Raw genomic sequence first — 21,844 nt, 5'->3', positions numbered from 1 at the left:
ATCCTTTTTGGAACCTCCCTTCAGGAAGTTGAAGGTTGCTATCAAATCCCCCCTCACTCTTCTCTTCTGCAGACTAAATAAGCCCAACTCCCTCAGCCTCTCCTCGTAGGTCATGTGCTCCAGCCCCCTAATCATTTTGGTCACCCTCCTCTGGACCCTCTCCAATGCGTCCACATCATTCCTGTAATTGGGGGCCCAGAGCTGGACATAATACTCCAGATGTGGCCTTACCAGAGCCGAATAAAGGGGAATAATGACATCTCTGAATCTGCTGGCAATGCTCCTCCAAATGCACGCTAAAATGGCATTAGCCTTCTTGGCTACAAAGGCACACTGTTGATTTATATCCAGCTTCTTGTCCACTGTAATCACCCGGTTCTTTTCTGCAGAATTGCTACTTAGCCAGTAGTGGCTAATCGTGTCACTATGAATATCAAAAGGTGGGGAGGCTATCTTGTTAATCTTTAAAGTGCTACATGACTGTTTTCTTTAAGTGGAGGTAATGTATCTGTAACCACCACTGGACAGATATGAACCTGGAACTTCTAGAACTTAATGTAGGAACTTCTTCAGCTTAAGCTATAAAGCCAGCTGCCTCTCAACCTAGGCTGTAGTGCTCCCTTGTTCTTATCTCTTGATGTAAGTAGTCTAAATGCCACTACAAGGGGCAGTGACCCATACTAGGTGTATGGATTACATATCCATGTAGGGGGAGACTACCTTGGACTAATTTTGTGGCTTCCATGTAGTGCTGACACTCTTTTTCTAAATAGTTATTTTAGGAGTTATTATTTCAAGCTAAGTTACTTCGAAACAATCTCGTAGTGTAGACATGCCCGGGGTGGATTGTTCAAGCTGCACAGGAGTGTGATTTTTAAGAGGTGTGCACCGTGTTAAATCCCCAATGCCTTGAGTCAGACTTTTCAAGAGCTCCTATTTCCAGAGGTGCCGTGTGCTCTGGGCTGATCCTGCTAAGTGACTAGTTCCCAAATTGCTTCAGATTTATTTGCTCCTTGAAATGTAATCAGCAAATGCACTGGAAAGAGTTTTCTTCTCAGGCTCACTTGTGAGGGAGAGGAATTCAGAAGCTGCGTTGCTCTGTAGTAACAAGTCCAAGTCTATTTTCCCTGACTGACTAAGGCTCCAGCAATTCTTCCTGGAAGAAATCCCACAGAATTACTGGGCCACCAGAATTCCTGCCAGTCTCTGGTCTAAGGGTATGTCTAGACTACATGGCTCCATTTACGGAGTCATGTAGATGAGCTTACTAGACATAGGAAAATGAAGTGGCGATTTCAATAATTGCTGCTTCATTTACATCAAAATGGACGCTGTGCTGAGCCGATCAGCTGTTTGGTGGCACAGCAGGGCAGTCTGGACGCTCCACAGTCTACAATGGAAGCCTTTGTTGAGCACTCCATGATGCCTCATGAAATGAAGTTTACCGGAGTGGTCGACAAAGGCTTCCATTGTCGACCACGGAGTGTCCAGACTGCCCTGTCGTGCGGCCAAACAGCTGATCAGCACAGCACGGCAGCCATTTTGATGTAAATGAAGGGACAATTATTTAAATCGCCACTTCATTTTCCTATGTCTAGTAAACTCATCAACATGGAGATGGAGCCATGTAGTCTAGACACACCCTAAGAGTCCCAGAGGACAGGGCTTGGGCCCTACCCTCTGATGGGTGGAATCCCATGATTCTCCCACCCTCAGACTGGGCCATAGGCTCCAACAAACGGCAGGTTGACTAGGCCTGCCCTGCAAGTGTGAGAGGACCAGAACTTGTGGTTCCTCCCTTTGGGAATTTATGACTCGTGTTGAGACTAGTGACCAGCCAGCCTTTGAGAACCAACATACAGTGTAATTTGAACAATAGGAAGAAAGTGTAACATGGGAGAATAAGAAGGGTGTCAAACCACAGTCTGTTCACAGAGCGACGGCTTTTCTTCTGCTTCTACTTCCCTTTCTGCTTGTTTCCCAGCAACCTGCTAGTAAACTAAGAGCATTAGAACACATGAGCGGCCATACTGGGTCAGATTGACAGTCCATCTAGCCCAGCGTCTTGTCTGCCGACAGTGTCCGATACCAGATGCCCCAGAGGGAGGGAACACAACAGATAATCCTCACATGATCCCTCCCCGGACACCTACTTCTAGACGAAGATAGCCAGATTGGTTCAAACCAATACAACCATAACAAAACCACCCCCAATAGTTAACCCAATGTAGTTATATAGCAAATGTCAAAAGAAATGGGTATTATAGAGAGAGACAGAAAGAGAGAGAAAGCAATAAACTATTTTCCATTGTGAAAATGGGCTGAGATGCTGTGTTTACTCCAGGTTCTGAAGAAATCTAAGTGACATGTTACATTTTAAGTCCCGCTCTAAACTGGAGCAATGATCACTGAAAGAACATTAGCAGAGAGAAATTGGGTTGATACCTGTGTGCTATCATACAGATGTGAAAAAGTGATGCCAACATTTTTCTTTGACATAAAAATATTACAAAACAAGCCTCCATGGCAAGCAAATATATAGAAAGGTTGCGGCAGAATTCTCGGAATCTTTCCAGAACCTCCCTAGGCAATAATAGGTCCGTCACACTATCGTTGGCAGAATTCGGTAATGGAACTTTAATGGAGCCTGGTACTGATCAAACTTACACATATAAATCCAGAGTGATGTTGTAGACATGTATTGTATTGAATTCAGACTCTAGATCTTTGAATTTATCTATTCTACCAGAAAGAAGCAACGGCACAATTTGGAGTGGAAAAAAATAGAAATGAGTGCTGCAAGACAGTGAAATTTGTTTATAAATAGCTGGTATGCAACATGGATCAACACAGTGACCATTTGGTCCTGCCATGGGGGCAGGGGACTGGACTTGATGCCTCTCGAGGTCCCTTCCAATCTTAGTATTCTATGATTCTATGATTTTTCACCATGCACCTGCCAGGTGTTTACACACATAACATGATAGAAGGGGCCACCCTCAGATTTGGAGACACAGAAAGAGTGTCTGTGGGGAGGTAACACTGTGCAAAATTGCACAGTGCTTTGAAGCAGGCTGTAGAAGTCCTAACCACAAGATATCCTTGGGGCCAAGAGATTAGCTGGATTCAAAGATGGGCTGGATGTTTATATGGGTAACCAGAAAATACAGTTACAAATACAGTCGAAAAGATAGTTTTAAAATGTTGGAAGGTCTCTAAACCTTGATTTGCATAACAAAATATGTCTCACCAATTAGTATGAGGGACAGATTTTCCCTAGTAGCAGGAAAATTCATAGCTGCCTATTACAGGGTATCTTCCACCTTTCTCTGCAGTGTGTGGGACCGACCAGAGGATACTGGGACAAATAGACTACAGACTTCATCCAGTCTTTCAGTGTGTAAACCCAAGTCCATGTTTTTGCTGATCTGCCCTGAGCTCTTGGGAGCAGAAAGATGTCTCGTAAAATATCATCTACTGTCATATTATTTTTCCTTTCAGGAATAAAAGTTGAAAATTCTTCTAACCTGCCCAGTGCATGATGTCAGCCGCCAATGACACTAAATTCAACTCTGAAGTATTCCTTCTCACTGGGATGCCTGGGCAGGAAAATGTCTATCTCTGGATCTTTATCACCTTCTGCATGATGTACTCTATTGCAATAATAGGAAATGTACTCATTCTGTTCATAATAAAAACAGACCCAAGCCTCCATGAGCCCATGTACATTTTCCTTTCCATGTTGGCCATCACAGACATTGGTTTATCAATATCCACCATGCCAACCACACTGGGCATATTTTTGTTTAACTCTAGAGTGATCAGCCTGGATGCCTGTTTTGCCCAGGTGTTCTTTGTACACTTGTTTACATACACCGAATCCTCCATGCTCCTGTTGATGGCCTATGACCGCTTCATGGCAATCTGTAACCCGCTGAGGTACGCTTCCATCTTAACCCTGCCGAGAATAGCCAAGATGGGGCTGGTGTCTGTGCTAAGAACCATGTCCCTAGTATTTCCACTCCCCTTTCTTGTGAAACGTTTCCGATACTGTCAATGCAACATCCTCTCCCATTCCTACTGCGTGCACCAGGATGTCATGAAGCTAGCTTGTGCAGACATCACTGTCAACATCATCTACGGTTTAGCTATCAAAATCTTAGCTGTGGGGTCGGACTCATTGCTCATTTTACTTTCCTATGGGATGATCCTCAAGACTGTGCTGAGTGTTGCCTCTTCTACCGAGTGTTTCAGGGCCCTGAACACTTGTGTCTCCCACTTCTGTGCTGTCCTGATCTTCTTCATACCTGACATTGGCTTGTCCGTGATACACAGATTCGGGAACAGCTCTTCTCACTTACTTCAGAGTCTCATGGGCTACGTCTACATACTGGTTCCGCCCCTGATGAATCCAATCGTGTACAGTGTGAAAAACAAACACCTTCGTTCAAGGATACTCAGGGTGTTCTTCAAGTGAAGAGTGAGTTCTTCTACCTGCTCCAGCTCTGGTGCCTTGAAACATGGAAAACGCAGGCCACAGTCATTCACACCGTGATGGACACTTATATGCATCATGAAATGAACTATTCATCTCTACACTCTACATTGAGGTTCCAGTAGGGTGAAAGGTCTGGAGCTAGGTGAGACAGGTTGTCCCCACCCATGGGTGAGGGAGGACAGAGTTCTGGAGAAGAAGACAAAGGTAGGCAGCCGCATTTCCAAAATGATTGGGTTCATGGAGAGCCAAAGAATGGGAGGGTCAAAATTAACCTTAAGAGTGGCTGCTCCGACTTCAGTATTCTTCTCTGTACCATCAATAAAGAGACGGGTTGTGGATGTTGTATCCCATGACACCTGGCTTGTCACTCATGAAAAAGTTGTGCAGTGGCAATCCTGCATCTTCCAAAGTGAACGTTATTTACTTGTTCCTATAACTCAAGAACTAGAGGTTGCCAAATGAAATTAATAAGTAGCAGATTTGAAACAAACAAAAGGAAATATTTCTTCACACAGCACACAGTCAACCTATGGAACAATTTGCCAGAGGATATTGTGAAGACTGAGAATTTAAAAGGGTTCAAAAAAGAACCAGATACATTTATGGAGATTAGGTCCATCAATACTTATTAGCCAGGATGAGCAGGGAGGATTCCCATAACCTCTGTTTGTCAAAGGTTGGGAATGGGTGACAGGGAAGGGATCGATCACTTGATCTGTTCACTTCATCTGGGGCACCTGGTATTGGCCACTGTTGGAAGACAGGACAGTTGGCTAGATGGACCTTTGGTCTGTCCCAGTATGGCCGTTCTTATGTTCTTATGAGAGCTCTTGGTGCTGACTGATCCATAAGGACTGCTCCAGCTCTGGACAGGGCTTCTCAATGGACACAGTCACCCACCCCACACTTAGGTCCTCAAAGAGGTACCAGTGACTGTGTGATGCCAGAAACATGATTAATACTGTGGATCTAGGAGAAACCATTCACGTAGTCCAACTCCTGCCCTGTTGATGGATCTGCACACCACGCAGGAGTCCTGACACGACCCTCAGGCCCAGATTCCCCCCCAATCCCACCTCAGTTTATGCTGCCACAGTAACGCAAAGGGGTGGAAATGGTTGTCAATTCCCCCACAGTCATGAATCGCTCTTATCACACCCCAACCCAGCCCATTTTTTTTAGAGTGAGCCCCATTCAAAAAGCAAACACAGGATGTATGCTCATTCCCCTCTGTGCTCTCCTCCCACACCTTCTCTTTCCTCTTGAGTTCCCACTTCCACAATCCTACTTATTACATGAGGGTATGTCTATACTGGGGAGTTACTCTGAAATGACACCCCTTATTTTGAAATAACAAGGCAAGCATCCACACTATGGGTGCATCTACACTGCAGCCTTATCTCAAAATGTGTAGCATAGCTTATTTTGAGTCAGTTTCAAAATAGCTTATTTTGTCGTTTAGCGTTGTCTACACAGTGCCCAATTTTGAAATAAACCGCTATTCCGAAAAGTCCCTTTATCGTCATGGAATGAAGTTTGCCGGGACGTCAGAATAGCAAGGCTGTTATATTTTGAAGTAACAGGCATGCTGTTAAAATACGGAATAGCTATTTTGGGGTACCGGAACTATCCCGAAATAGCACCACAGTGTAGATATATCTTATCAAGCCTGTTAATTCGAAATAATGGACTTAATAATTTCAAAATAACACCTTCAGGTGTAAGAACGCCAGATGTCCGCTGTAATCCACCAAGAGAAAGAAGGCCTCCTCAATGGGTGGACTTTTTGTTTAGGTTAATCCATGATTATGGGGCAAAATAATCCCCAGGGTTTGCCAAGAACTAAGGCAGTCTACCCTCATTCCCTAGTTTAGTTTTTATTTTATTAAAGGGACATTCTTAGGAAGGGATGAGGACATGCTGGCTGTGTCTAGACTGGCCAGTTTTTCCGGAAAATTAGCCGCTTTTCCGGAAAAGCTTGCCTGTGGTGTATGAAGGCACGGACTCCAGCCGGTGCAAGCACGAAATCGTTTTATTGCAAGATTACAACTATCTTTATTCCCTCTCAACTTCCCAAAAGTCCACATCCTGCTTTTCACAAACTGTGCTTTCTCACAGTCCCAACACAGCATTCTCGAAGGTCGTTGACTCGGGCAGATGTTGTTATTGTTGGCTCAGGACTCTTGATCATGCGCGTCCCCGCTGACTCCTGGATCGTCCTCCAAAGTTTGCAGCTTTTCTTGGTTTTGTCCTTGGATGCCCTGTCACGCGGTCAATGCACTATACTTGTTGATTCTCTACACTTGCCAGCTGTCTACACTGGCCGCTTGAATTTCCGCAAAAGCCCTGACGATCTCATGTAAGCTTGTCAGTGTTCTTGTGGAAATACTATGCTGCTCTCGTTCGGGCAAAAGTTCTTTTCCACAAAACTTTTGCACAAAAGAGCGAGTGTAGGGCTCAGCTTTGTTTTCCGCAAAAAAGCCCCGATCGCGAAAATGGCGATCGGGGCTTTTTTGCGGAAAAGCGTCCGTGCCAATCTAGACGCTCTGTTCCGAAAATGCTTTTAACAGAAAATTTTCCATTCAAAGCATTTCTGGAAAATCCTGCCAGTCTAGACGTAGCTGTTGTGTATTTGGTTGTTGTAGACCTAGATGTTATAGTAACTGAGATGTTTCTTTAGGGATCAGCCCAGCTGGATTTCACTGGCTCTGCTTAATTCTGTATGGCATTAAATGGAAGCTTGCAACTGTTTCGGCTCTCTGTGTTTCAAGTGATTTCTTTCTCAACTCTGTAATTCCAAACCATATAATACTTCAGTTTGGGGCATGGCCACAAGATTCCCCTTAGTTGGGGCTTCTCTGTAGCTTCCCCCCTTTTCCCAATGAGTGGGGATTATACTTGCTCCCGTGACAGACTGATGAACCTCCTGGCTAGTCGCACCTAACTGAGCCAGGCTACTATCTTTTCTTCTCCCCCCAGGCCTGGTGTTGGCTGCAGGTAAATCGGGGACAGCTAGCTGGGCCCAGAGGCTTTCTTTAAAACCTTGGACTCCAGGCCCTCCTTTCTCTGCTCCCCACAAGGGGGATCTCTTGTAAAGTACCCCAGGCTGAGAGTTAGTCACCACAAGGACCATATAGGGAAGGGAAGGGTGCCTGCAGGGCTACTTCAGATCCCAAAGGGAGCATTCTGGGGTGGAACCTGTCTGCAGGGACATGGCCAGGGTGGGCTGTTCCTAATGGATGGAGATCATCCCAGCCTCTGGGATGCTCTAATGCCACTGAATCAAGCCCCAGTAACTGATGCCTGGTCATCTCCGCTCTGCAACAGATGGGGGAATTCTGCTGGCACAGCAGAGAATCCAGCTGGGCCTTTCCTGGCTAAGATGGCTGGAAGGCTGGAACTGTGGTCTGAACACTGTTTGTGACTCAGGAGAGATGGGCTTCGTTCCCTTGCCTTGTGTGCCCATGGGCAAACTGCCAGTTGTCTCTGAGCCTCACAACAGATGGATAACAGCCCTGCCCTGCCTCACAGCAGTGGTAGAAAGATAAACACCTCTGAGGTGCTCGGATACTCAGACACACCTAAATCAGGGCTCTGTCAGGGTCCCACAGGGCAACATGCCTGACACTTGTCTGCATAGGCCTCTTACCACCACCTCCTGTGACAGTTGGCTTTAGGGGAGCCCTGTGACTCCAGCACCTTGGTGTCTGTGGTAGAGGTGGGATGCTGAGGAGTGACCATAGGAGGAGGTGGTGGAGTTTTGTGGAGAGTGTCAGAGTGCCTCCGAGTCACCAGCAATTTCAGGACAGTCACCAGAGCAGTGGTTGGGAGCCATTGAGACTGAGTGGATCAATGTGCCCAACGATGAAGCAGTGTCCAGGAGGGGCTTGGGGAAAGCCGTCTGAGGGCACACGTCAGCTCGGTCTGTATCATGGACACAACTGAGCACGGTGACAGGGATCAGGCTCACACAGGTCTCAGCAAAGGTGACTTCCCCAAGAATGTGCCAAACAGGTGGAAAGATGCTCTCTAAGGGTATGTCTACACTACAAAGTTAGTTCGAACTAACGGACGTTAGTTCGAACTAACTTCAATAGGCGCTACACTAGCGCTCCGCTAGTTCGAATTTGAATCGAACTACCAGAGCGCTTAGTTCGAACTAGGTAAACCTCATTTTACGAGGATTAAGCCTAGTTCGAACTAGCTAGTTCGAATTAAGGGGTGTGTAGCCCCTTAATTCGAACTAGTGGGAGGCTAGCCCTCCCCAGGTTTCCCTGGTGGCCACTGTAGCCAACACCAGGGAAACTCTATGCCCCCCTCCCGGCCCCGGACCCCTTAAAGGGGCACGGGCTTGCTACGGTGCCCATGCCAGGTGCAAGCCTGCCAGCACCCAGCCAGCAGACCCTGCACCTGGCACGGCACAGAGCCACCCACCCGATGTCCCCCAGCCCACCCCCTCTTCCCGGGACCAGGCTGGCGGCTCCCGGGAGCTTGCCCGGGACCGCAAGAGGCGGGCACCTTCCTGGGCTAGTGCGGACATCGTGGACCTCGTCCACGATCTCCGCACTAGGCACAGGAAAGTGGCCGTCTAGGGCAGGAGAGCTGCCAGCCTGGCCACCCAGGAGCAGGTGTGCATGAAAACCAAGGGGGTCCACTGAGACCCCCGACCCTGAGCCCTGAGCTTACAATGGCCGTCCTGGGTCAGACCAAAGGTCCATCTAGCCCAGTAGCCTGTCTGCTGACAGCGGCCAATCCTAGGGACCCTGGAGGAGATGGACCGAAGACAGTGACCAAGCCATTTGTCTCATGCCATCCCTCTCCAGCCTTCCACAAACTTTGGGCAGGGACACCACTCTTACCGCCTGGCTAAGACTACTCCATGGACCCAACCTCCATGACTTGATCTCACTTCCCTTTAAACTCTGTTCTAGTTGTAGCCTTCACAGCCCCCTGCAGCAAGGAGTTCCACAGGTTAACTATTTGCTTTGTGAACAACAACTTTCTCTTACTAGTTTCGAGCCTGCTACCCATTCCTTTCCTTTGGTGTCCTCTAGTCCTTCTTTATGGGAACTCATGAAGAACTTTTCTGAATGCACCCTCTCCACCCAACCCCTGCTTTTAGAGACCTCTATCCTGTCCCCGCTCCGTCTCCTCTTTTCTAAGCTGAACAGTCCCAGTCTCTGTAGCCTCTCTTCATCTGGGACCTGTTCCCAACCCCTGATCATGTTAGTTGCCCTCCCCTCTCCCACCTCCTTTTCCCAGTCTCCCCCAGTTTTGTTCAATAAAGACAGAGTCAATGTTGGAAGAAACGTTATCTTTATTTTGTACATCAATAAGAAGGGGGGCTAGGGAAGGGTAAGTGGAAGGAGGTGAGGGAGGAATGGGGTACGAGCCCCCGATGGGGAGGACTGGGCTGGCTCTGTGGGCTTCTGGGGGTGGAAGCTCTCCTGCAGCCCCCCGATTGCCCCCTCTCCCTAGATGGCAGCCTGCGGCAAGTGCAGCCGGGCTGATGGCCGAGTGGTGATATGTGCCCAGTGTGGGTAGTCCGGGCAATCCAAGCCAGGACTGCTTTGCAAGCGGGGCACCCCTTAGAACTGTTGTCCGGGGTGGGGGTCGGGACCCTTTAAGCGCAGCCCTCGGCTAGCCTGAGACAGCATCTCCGTGCTCTAAGTCCTCCTCTGATGCCCTGCCGGCACTGCTTCCGGCCATCCTTAAGCCCTGTTCAGAGTCCACTCAATGTGGACTTGCTAGTTCGAATTAGCAAAACGCTAATTTGAACTAGTTTTTAGTTCTACACGCATTAGTTCGAATTAGCTTAGCTGTAGTGTAGACATACCCATAGTGACTGGATGGTGCACCGTAGTGCACCTTCAGGGTTACTCAGGGTGAGAACCTGATGGGAGGTCTGGTACTGTTCATGAGGGGTATGGTCTTGTGGCATGAAGGACAGAGAGACAGTATTTGGACTAGTGCTTGGCTGGAAAACAAAGAGTTTATTTCCCAGGCACAAAAATTGTAACCCAAACTCTGAGTTTCCATTATTTGAGGAGGGTTTTCATAGAAAATGGATCATTTTTCTCTGAACGCTCAGCTGCCAGAATGCTTCCTGGCTGCACCTGCTTGGATCCAAAAGAAGACCTGGAAGCTTTGCATCTACCTCTTCCTCCCGACAAATATGGAGGTTGCCCAACCAAGAAAGAGCAGAGCAAACTACCTCCAGAGCAACCTACGGCTGGGGACCTGTACCCCTCGGCTACTCTAACCAGCCTTTCCATCTCTGAGCAGCCCCTGCACAACACTGCTTTGGCTGATTGTGCAGGCAGTGACTGATGAGACTGGCCCTGGTAGCTCATCTCTGATGAACCTGTGTGAGGAGGGAGCTGGAGAGAGCAGTTGTGGAGACCCAGAGATTGCGGGTGAGTGGACTGAGCCACGAGCGAGCGGATCACTGAGAGCTGTGCCTAATTAAGGGGATCCTGGCTCCCCGTTTTCATTCCTCAGAGAGCAGGTAAGTGAACTTCCCATCCAGAATGAGACGAGGGAAATTTCCATATACTGAGCCTTGTGGAATGTCCCTTCTCTGGCTTGCACACGGGGTTTGTAAGGCATGAATGGGGGCTGCCAAGAAATAAATCTATCTATCTATCTATCTATCTATCTATCTATCTATCTATCTATCTATCTATCTATCTATCTATCTATCTATCTATCTATCTATCTATCTATCTATCTACAGCAGGGTGGTCACCGAAGCCCTAGAGGGTAGCAACACAGCGCATCCTCTAGGACCTGGCCTCCTGCTGTGACGGGGTTAAAGCTGGTGCACACAAAGCCAAGCAGCTGAGGTTCCCCGATGACCAAGTGGTCCCAAGGGAAGGTACAAACATGCTGCATAAAGGCAGTGGCTTCCCCATCTGAACACACACTGCCTGCTGCCCGTGCTACCTCTCCGATGCCTCCTGATGCTGTAGGGTGAAGACCTCTGGTGCCAGCGGCTCCCTTCTCGCAGGAACTGGGTACGTAGAAAGGTTTCACTGTCTGTAACATGCCAAGTGCAGGGCGAAGGCTGCAGGCTGTTTGCATTGTCAGATGTTCTGTGCAGAGGCAGAGGACTCAGCTGGGCTGTCGGGGTGACTCAGTGACAGGGCTGGAGGGCAGGCAGCGCTTGGTAGTTTGGGAGCCCTCCCCTATATTTGCCCATGCTCCACGGTGGGCTGCTCAAATAGCAGAAAAATCTCACTTTGAAAGCGACCTTCTGATGTTAAAACCTCTAGTGCCCTGCTTCAGAATTTCTGATAAGGTCAAGAATTTTCAACTTGCAGTGTGTTCTGAGCTCAGTCCTTCTGGAGTCTGAGTGAGAGGGGACCCCACAGAATATAGATGATTAGTTCCCAAATCGACTTACATTTAGTTGCTACTGTAAATTTACTCAGCAAATGCCTTTTCACAGGTTTTATTCTGTGCCTCGAATATGAAGGCAGGAACTCAGAGCTGCGTTGCTCTGTAGTAACAGGCTCAACAGGGCATATTTCCATCTCCTGACCAGCTGAGGGCTCCAGAAACTCCATTTTGGAGGGACCCCTCACAAGGTACATACTGGAGGTATCTTGAAAAAACTCCGCTATGAACAGGGAACGCATCTGCTCTTCCGCTTTTTTTTGTGCAAGAGCAGACACGCTCTTTCAGAAGCCCTACCTTCCTTCTTCCTCATGGAAGAAGGGCTCCTCTGAAAGAGAAGGTTTCTTCCAAAATTTGGCCCAGTGTAGATGGGCCAGATTTCTGAAAAGCCTCTTCCAACACAACTATCAGAAAAAGGTATGGAAATAGTGGAGTGCAATTTGCATATCTTTTTTCAATAGAATATTGTAGTCTACATGTAGCCCCTGTTACAAATCTCTCTGCCCCGTCTCTGGTAGCTGAGAGCCAGATGTCCCATCAGCTACTCTAACCAATTTTCTCTGTGCAGCCACCTCCTCCTGGCACAAGTCCCCTTGAGCAATTCCTGGGGGCAGTGGCTGCTGTGACAGACCCTGGTAGCATATCTCTGAGCAGCCTGTGTGAACAGGGCACTGAAGAGGGTCCTAGCACAGCTGAGGAGGCCCAGAGATTGGAGGGTGAACGTGTGGGACTAGATCCATGGATCATTGACATCTGTTCCTAACTGTGGGATCCCTGGATACAGGAGCCATTTTTCATGTCTCAGGGAGAAGGCAAAGGACCACCCATTCCGGAGCAATCTGAGGGAAATCCCCATACACAGAGCTTTGGCTTACACCCTAAGTTTGTAATTCAGGACAGGGGACTTGTGTGGAGAAATCTGGTCCAACACTATTAGCATTAATATTCTGTGTTATTGCAGCTGTGACAGCATCGGCATTAGCCCTCTTCTACCCATGAGGTAGCCGTGTGACTAATGAGAATCATCTGAAGTGTGCTGAAGAGCCTGGATTCCAGGCATGGAGCATGCAGCAGGGCTGGCATCAGCCCCCATCCCTTGGGATGTGGCCTCTTGCCATTTGCCATTGGCAGTGACGGGGTTAAAGCTGGTGCGCAGGAAGCCAAGCAGCTGAGGCTCCCTGATGGTCAAGTGGCCCCCAAGGGAAGGTACAAACATGCTGCATAAAGGCAGCAGCCTCCCTATCTGAACACACGATGTGTGCTGCCCGTGTAACATCGGGTTAAGACCTCTGGTATCAGCTGTCTCTTTTTCACGGGAACTGAGTACCTTGGCAGGTTGCACTGTCTTTAAAATGTGAAGAGAAATGTTTGCACTGGCAGATGTTTTGAACAGCAGAGGAGGACTCAGTGGGCTGCCGGGGTGACTCAGTGACATAACTGACCTCTGAGGATAGAACAAGAAGCAATGGGCTTAAACTGCAGCAAGGGAGGTTTAGCTTGAACATTAGGAAAAACTTCCTACCTGTCAGGGTGGTGAAACACTGGAATAAATTGCCTAGGGAGGTTGTGGAATCTCCATCTCTGGAGATATTTAAGAGCAGGTTAGATAAATGTCTATCAGGGATGGTCTAGACAGTATTTGGTCCTGCCATGGGGTAGGGGACTGGACTCGATGACCTCTCGAGGTCCCTTCCAGTCCTAGTATTCTATGATTCTAACTGGAGGCAGGGTAACACCAGGCAGCTTCAAAACCCGTGTCCATCTGCCAAAGCATCACAGACTCCACTATGGAGTTTTGTCAAAGTGTCTCCCTTTATTTTGAAATAACAAGGGGATCGCCCACACTACCAAGCCCATTATTTCAATGGAAGGGGCTGGTTATTTTGAAATAGTAACTCCTGCTTTTCATGGGAAATAACCCTTATTTTAACATAAGACAGGACTATGCAGCTCTTTAAAGACTAACAAGATGGTTTATTAGGTGATGAGCTTTTGTGGGCCAGACCCACTTCCTCAGATCAAATAGTGGAAGAAAATTGGCACAACCCTATATACCAAAGGGTCATATCCTTTGATCCGAGGAAGTGGGTCTGATCCCTTTGGTATATAGGGTCATGCCAATTTTCTTCCACAATTTGATCTGAGGAAGTGGATCTGACCCACAAAAGCTCATCACCTAATAAACCATCTTGTTAGTCATTAAAGTGCTGCATAGTCCTATCTTTTGTTTCAGCAAGACCAGACTAACACCTCTATTATTATTGTAACATAGTTATCTCAAAATAGTGGTAGTGTGGTCGCTCCGGTGACACTTTTTTGAAATAACTACTTCCCAGAGTCCTTCAAAGTATTACTCCCCAGTGATTCCTGGGGATCTAAGTGGAGGTCATGCATCCACATAGAGGGAGCCTGCTTCAGACTAATTTTTGAGGCTTTCCTGTAGTGTGCACATGCTATTTCAAAACAGTTATTTCAGCAGCTATTATTTCAAAATAAGTTACTTTGAAATAATCTCCTGGGGTAGATATAACTGCCGCCAGACAGATTTGAACTTTGGAGCTTACTGTAGGAGCCATTACAGCTTGAGCTATAAAGCCAGCTTGCCCTTACTTTATGCTGTAGAGTTCCCTTGTTGTTATCTCGAGCTGTAAATGGTCTCGGTGCCATTCCATGGGACAGTGAACCACATTAGGTGTGTGATTTACATAGACATGCCCACAGTGGGCTGTTTAAGCTACGTAGGAGTGTGATTTTCAATAGGAACTCAGAGTATAAAATCCCCTATGCCCTAAGTCAGACATTTTCAAGAGCTTCCATCTCCAGAGGTGTGGGTGTTCCATTCCTGCCAAGGGTTGAGTGAGAGGAGCAACATCCATGACTAGTTCCCAAATTGCTTCAGATTTGTTTGCTCCCTGAAATGTAATCAGCAAATGCATTGGGAAGGGTTTTCTTCTTGGGCTCCGTTGTGAGGGCAGGAATTCAGAGCTGTGGTAATAAGTCCAATGGGACGTAGTTTTAATTTCTATTTTCCCTGGCTGACCCAGGGCTCCAGCAGTTCTTCCTTGTAGAAACTCCCCAGAATTACTGAGCCACCAGAATCCCTGCCAGTCTCTGTCAGTCCCAGAGAACAGGGTTTGGGCCCTATCCTCTTGTGGGTGGAATCCCACAATTCTCCCTCCCTCATACAGGGCCTTGGGCTTCTGTAGCCAGACAGGAACCCCCCCTGTAACATCCATCTTTGCTTGCCTGGAAGCACACAGGGTACACAGAGCAGTAACATCAGCATAGTCTTTGAAAGCCTTGACGGACGCCGAGATATGCCAGCTCACCCAGTGACCCTGGACAACTGTAAGCAGAGATAAGAGGGTGATCGAACTAATCGCTGACCAAGAGGCTGCCGAGAAGTGGCCTTGACTGAAACCCATATTGATACAATCACACACTTGTCCGGGGAGGGGGGGGGGGGAGGAATCTCCCACCCAGCAAAGAATGTCCAGTACTCCTAAATTTCATTATCTTTCTCTTACAAGTGTAAATTATTTGAAACTCCCTTATAAGAACTGGCGCAAAAAAACCGGACCAGTACAATTTGGCATCTGCGATAAGAAAGAGGATACGGGCCCCTAGGGGCATAAAGATGGGTCCAGCAGCACACTCACTCTGAGCGTTGATCTGCCATCTACCTGCTGGCCAGGTTAGGTGTTTGACCTCCCGAGGTTCCATGGGGATGCCCACCTCGTATTCGTCTTTCCGAGGAATTGAGGGACCGACCCTGGCCTGACCCGCTGGAGTCGAGAGGCACAGAAAGGGGTAAAAATTGTACCTGTATGTGTCCTTTGTTTAAGTATATACATAGTGTTAGAGCTCTTTAAAGATTAAGCTGTCACTTGGTACCATTATTTTCTATCTTCCTTTTTCCTTTGTAACCATTTTAAGATCTATATTAGCTAGCAGTTAAGAAGTAGAGTAATAGCCATTGTAACCACATGCTTTATAAGCCTTTTTAATAAACCTGTAACTGGTTAAGTTTTAACCTGACTCCTTCAGTGGCTGTAACAGAACCAAGTACAATTTAAAAGAACTCCAGCCGGACATAAGGGACAGGTATAGGGAGAGCTGGGGTGTTTGGATCGTGTCGCTTCCAGAGCACAGATCCGTGGGGCATCTCTCAGCCTTCCCTAGGCTGCCCGCTGTGAAGGGATCATGTATCCTAGCAGTCAAAATCTGAGGTGTAATAAGCTCTCCCTGTAAACTCTGGGGCATCTGTCAGCCTGTTGGCTGCCTGCTGTGACGGGACCCCGGTCCTAGCGGTTAAAGACATGGACGTTAAACTTCTCGGGGCACCCATCATCCTCCCTAGGCTGCCCTCTGCGACGGGACCTTGCGTCCCAGCAGTTGAAGACTTGGGTGTAACATACACACACACTGCCCTGACCATCGGCTGACAGCTTCAAAAAACTGTGGGTGGACTGGGCCTGCCCTGCAGGTCTGAGTGGGTTTGGCACCTGAGGTTCTTCCTTTTGGAAGGCTGTGAGCAGCAGGGAGACCAATGACCAGCCAACCTTCTAGATCCAAAATGCTGTTTAATCTGAACAGCAGGAGTAAAGCGTAACATGGGAAAAGAAGAGGGCTTCAAACAACAGTTTCCCCACATCTCTGACATAGGCCCTCCTGGTATGACAGGGACCCAGGCAGGCCGAGGGCCTTCAGCCTTCCCCAGCCATGTCTGTGCCAGTCAGTCTAAAGAGCTTCTCAGCAACAGTGGCCACATCTCTGGACAGACTCTCAGCACTGGCACAACAAGATGGCTACGTCTACATTGGCCCCTATTCTGTAATAGCAATGCTAATGTAGCACTTGGGAATAGGCAAATCCGCGGGGGATTTAAATATCCCCCGCGGGATTTGCATTTTCATGGCTGCCGCTTTTTTCCGGCTTGTAGATAAGCCGGAGAAAAGCGCCAGTCTGGACGCGATCCTCCGGAAAATAAGCTCTTTTCTGGAGGATCTCTTATTCCCACTTGAAAGTGTAGACACTTTCTTCTGGAAGAGTTTTTGTGTGAGAACGCACCAGTGTAGACGTAGCCTTGAGTTAACCCAAAGTAGTTATTTAGCAAAGTAGTTATATAGCAAATGTCAGAAGAATTATAGAGGCTATGTCAAGACTGCAGATTTCTTTCAGAAGAAGCTTCTCCAGAAGAGATCTTCCAGAAAAACTTTTTTCAAAAGAGAGCATCCATGCAGCTAAAGCACAATGAAAAAGAGATGTGCATTTTTGAAAGAGAGTGTCCATATTGATTGGATGCTGTCTTGCATTTCAGTTGTGATTAGTCTGGACAGAGTGGCCATCAGGGCATCTTTGTTATTTGTTAGAGGCCTCTTCTTTGGAAAGAAGTCCCTCTCCTGTGTCCCCACATGCCTTTTTCCAAAAAAGCTTTTTCCGAAAAAGGCTTCTTTCTCCTAGAAAGAGGTTTACCAGTGTCAGAAAAACCTTGCTGTTCTAGCAACTTTCTGTTGAAAGAACTCAGTGGCAGTGTGGACATAAGTACAGGGTTTTTTTTCTGGAAAAACACTGCGGTGTAAACATACCGTAGAGACAGATGGACAGAAAGAGAGAGAAAACAAGGCTACATCTACACTGCAGGGTTTTTGCGCAAAACCAGCTGTTTTTGTGCAAAAATCCATGTAGTGTCCACACCTCAAATGCGCTTTTGCTCAGTTAAATGGGCAGTTAAACGGCAGAAGAGAGGACTTTTTCTGCTGTAGGTAAACCTCCCTTTCTGAGGCATAACTCCCTTTTATGCTACAGCTCTTGCACAAAAAGGCAAGTGTGGATGCTCCACAGGAGTTCCTTGTGCAAGACACCCATATGGAAAAAAGCACAGGTGCTCTGATTGCCATTCTGTGAATGACCATCAGAGCTTTCTTGTGCAAGAGCGTGCAATAGTGTGGACCTCTCTTGTTCAAGAAGCCTTTGTGCCAAAAAACTAGCGCTACAGACTTCTTGCGCAAGAACACTGTAATGAAGGCGTAGTCCAATAGACAGTTTTCCATTGTGACAATGGATTGAGATGCTGTGTTTCTTCCAGGTTCTCAAGAAATCAAAGGGTGTGTCTACACTGCATTCCTCTTTCGAGAGAGGAATGCAAATACAGCTGAGCAAAATTGTAAATGAAGCAATTCTTTCGAAATAATCCTTATGCCTTAAAAATGGGGTTTAACAGTTATTTCAAAAGAAGGGTCTTTTTTTTTAAATAACCATGTCTACACAGATTTTTTTCAATCCCAAAATAGGGTATTTCAAGATAGCGGCCAGATGCAATTATGCAAATGAAGTGCAGGAAATTCAAATCTGTGCTTCATTTGCAATTTCACTCGGCTGCATTTGCATTCCTCTCTCAAAAGAGGAATGCAGCGGAGACATACCACCTATGACAGATGCTCCATTTTCAGTCCCACTCTAATTGGAGCCATCACTGCCACAAGAACATCAGTGTCTGGGTTGATACGTGTGTGCTAACATACAGATGTGAAAATGTGATGCCAAACATTTTTCTTTGCCATAAAAACATTACAAATCAAGCCTTCCTGGCATTCAGGTATATCAAAAGGTTGCAGCAGAATTCTTGGAATCTTTACAGGAAAAAGCAGAGGTAAGAACATAAGAACGGCCATACTGGGTCAGACCAAAGGTCCATCTAGCCCAGTAGCCTGTCTGCCGACAGCGGCCAACACCAGGTACCCCGGAGGGGATGGATTGAAGACAATGACCAAGCAGGTAACTTTGCTGCTTAGAGGCTTTGGCTGTTGAAAGTATGATAAAAGCAGTCCACATATTTTTTGCAATGGGTTTCTGTGATTAAATCTTTGTTCGGGGAACAGTTGTATAGTATGGTCTCCTGGTAACTAACCAGAAGCTGCTTCAAACACTTAAGGGCTCGTCTACACTGGCCCCTTTTCCGGAAGGGGCATGTAAATTTCACCTGTCGTCGTAGGGAAATCCGCGGGGGATTTAAATATCCCCCGCGGCATTTAAATAAAAATGTCCGCCGCTTTTTTCCGGCTTTTAAAAAAGCCGGAAAAGAGCGTCTACACTGGCCCCGATCCTCCGGAAAAAGTGCCCTTTTCCGGAGGGTCTTATTCCTACTTTCCAAGCCGGAAAAAAAGCGGCGGACATGTTTATTTAAATCCGCGGGGGATATTTAAATCCCCCGCGGATTTCCCTATGCTGACTTACCTGATTTGCATCCCTTTTCCGGAATTTGTGGCCAGTCTAGACGTAGCCTCAGGGTATATCTAGACTACACTGATTTTTTGAAAAAAGCTGCACAAAGATGCGCTCTGCATTTTTTCAAATCTTTTGAGGGTTTTTCGACATTTGGCCCATTTAGACTGGGCCAAATGTTGGGGAAAAAAACTCCTCTTTCAGAAGCCCCTTTATTCCTCATAGAACGAGGAACACAAGAGCTGCCAAAAGAGCGCATTTGTTCTTCCACTGAAAAATGTGGAAGAACAAACACGTCCCTGGCATCAGAAGAGTTTTTCCGGAATATCCGGGAAAAATCTAGGGGTGCATCTAGACTGGCAAGACTTTGCGCAAAAGTAGCCGCTTTTGCACAAAAACTTGCCAGCTGTGTACATTGGCTGCTTGAATTTACGCAAGAGCACTGAATTTGTAATGTACAAAATCAGTGCTTCTTGCGCAAATATTTTCATGCTCACGCTCAGGAAAAAGCCCTCTTTCTCAAGAATACTTGTGCAAGAGGGCCAGTGTAGACAGGAAATAACTGTTTTGCGCAAAAAAGCCCCAATGGCTAAAATGGTGATCAGGGCTTTCTTCCGCAAAATCGCGTCTAGACTGGCCATGGATGCTTTTGTGCAAAAGCATCTGTGCCAATCTAGATGAGCTTTTGTGGAAATACTTTTAAAGGAAAAACTTTTCCGATAAAAGTATTTCTGCAAAATCATGCCAATCTAGACGCAGCCTAGTAGTGTAGACATACCCTCAGATATGGAGGCACAGAAAGAGTGTTTGTGGGAAAGTGACAACTGCAAAATCACACAGTGCCTTGAAGCAGGCTGTGGAAGTCCTAACCACAAGATATCCTTGGGGCCAAGAGATTAGCAGGATTCAAAGATGGGCTGGATGTTTATATGGGTAACCAGAAAATCCAGTTATAAATACAGTAGAAAGGATTGTTTTAAAAATTTTGGACGGTCTCTAAACCTTGATTTGCATAACAAAGTATGTCTCAACAGTTAGCGTCAGGGACAAATTTTCCCTGGCAGCAGGAAAATTCATAGCTGCTTATTACCGGGTGTCTTCCACCTTTCTCTTGCAGCGTGTGGGACCGGACAGTGGATACTGGGACAGATAGACTGCAGTCTCATCCAGTCTAGCAGGGCCTATCTTTCTTTCCATGGTGTAAACTCAAGTCTATGCTTTTGCTGATCTTCTTTGAGCTCTTGGGAGCAGAAAGCTATCTAGTAAAATATCATCTACTCTCATGTTATATTTCCTTTCAGAAATTAAAGCTGAAAACTCTTCCGACCTACCCAGTACATCATGTTAGCTGCTAATGACACCAAATTCAATTCTACGGTATTCCTTCTTTCGGGGATTCCTAGGCAGGAAAGCATGCACCCCTGGATTTCTATCTCCTTCTGCATGATGTACACTATCTCAATTATAGGAAATTCAGTCATTCTGTTCATTATAAAAACAGATCCAACCCTCCATGAGCCCATGTACATTTTCCTTTCCATGTTGGCTGTCACAGACATTGGCTTATCGATAACCACCATGCCAACAACATTGGGTGTATTTTTGTTTAACTCTAGAGAGATCAGCCTGGATGCCTGTTTTGCCCAGCTGTTCTTTGTCCACTTGTTTTCACACACTGAATCCTCCATGCTCCTGTTGATGGCCTATGACCGCTTCATGGCAATCTGCAACCCGCTGAGATATGCTTCCATCTTAACCCTGCCGAGAATAGCCAAGATGGGGCTAGTGTTTGTGCTAAGAGCAGTGTTCTTAGTATTCCCACTCCCCTTTCTGCTGAAACGGTTCCAATATTGTCGATCCAATGTCGTCTCCCACTCCTACTGCCTGCACCAAGACGTCATGAAGCTGGCTTGTGCGGACATCACTGTCAACATCATCTATGGTTTGACTGTCAAAATCTTTGCTCTAGGGTTGGACTCATTGCTCATTTTACTTTCCTATGGGATGATCCTCAAGACTGTGCTGAGTGTTGCATCTTCTACAGAGTGTTTCAGGGCCCTGAACACTTGTGTCTCCCACTTCTGTGCTGTCCTGATCTTCTTCATACCTGACATTGGCTTGTCCATGGTACACAGATTCGGAAACAGCTCTTCTCACTTGCTTCAGAGTCTCATGGGCTACGTCTACATGCTGGTCCCGCCCCTGATGAATCCAATCGTGTACAGTGTGAAAAACGAACACCTTCGTTCAAGGATACTCAAGGTGTTCTTCAATTTTATTCTTATCAGTAAAGAATAAAATTGTGAAGCATGTAGAAGAACATAATCTGTTGGACAAAAGTCAACATGGATTCTGTAAAGGGAAATCCTGTCTTACTAGTCTAGTAGAGTTCATTGAAGGGGTTAACAAACATGCGGACAAGGGGGATCCAGTAGATATAGTATACTTAGATTTTCAGAAAGCCTTTGACAAGGTCCCTCACCAAAGGCTCTTGTGTAAATTACATGGCCATGGGATAAGAGAGAAGGTCCTTTCTTGGATTGAGAACTGGTTAAAAGACAGGAAACAAAGGGTAGGAATAAATGGTAAATTTTCAGAATGGAGAGGGGTAACTAGTGGTGTCCCCCAAGGGTCAGTCCTGGGACCAATCCTTTTCAACTGATTCATAAATGATCTGGAAAAAGGGGAAAGCAGTAAGGTGGTAAAGTTTGCAGATGATACCAA

General features: G+C 46.7%; 2 protein-coding genes across 2 annotated transcripts; both read left to right on the top strand.

Annotated features, from left to right (window-relative positions):
• The first annotated feature begins 3,541 nt into the window (after window positions 1-3,541).
• On the top strand, window positions 3,542-4,477 carry LOC102448203 (olfactory receptor 51G2-like). The gene has a single exon (XM_006132574.3). The coding sequence runs from the start codon at window positions 3,542-3,544 to the stop codon at window positions 4,475-4,477; it is 936 nt and encodes a 311-aa protein (XP_006132636.3).
• A 15,984-nt stretch (window positions 4,478-20,461) lies between these two features.
• Window positions 20,462-21,418, top strand: LOC106731295 (olfactory receptor 51G2-like). The gene has a single exon (XM_014578292.3). The coding sequence runs from the start codon at window positions 20,462-20,464 to the stop codon at window positions 21,416-21,418; it is 957 nt and encodes a 318-aa protein (XP_014433778.3).
• Window positions 21,419-21,844: the final 426 nt, after the last annotated feature.

This window comes from Pelodiscus sinensis, chromosome 1 (genome assembly GCF_052426305.1).
Source record: "Pelodiscus sinensis isolate ZL-2025 chromosome 1, ASM5242630v1, whole genome shotgun sequence".
NCBI lineage: Eukaryota > Metazoa > Chordata > Testudines > Trionychidae > Pelodiscus > Pelodiscus sinensis.
This window is presented reverse-complemented; position numbering and strand designations above follow the sequence as displayed.

Coding starts and splice junctions, on each gene's coding strand:
- LOC106731295 (XM_014578292.3), top strand. CDS start 20,462: ATGTTAGCTGCTAATGACACCAAATTCAATTCTACGGTATTCCTTCTT.
- LOC102448203 (XM_006132574.3), top strand. CDS start 3,542: ATGTCAGCCGCCAATGACACTAAATTCAACTCTGAAGTATTCCTTCTC.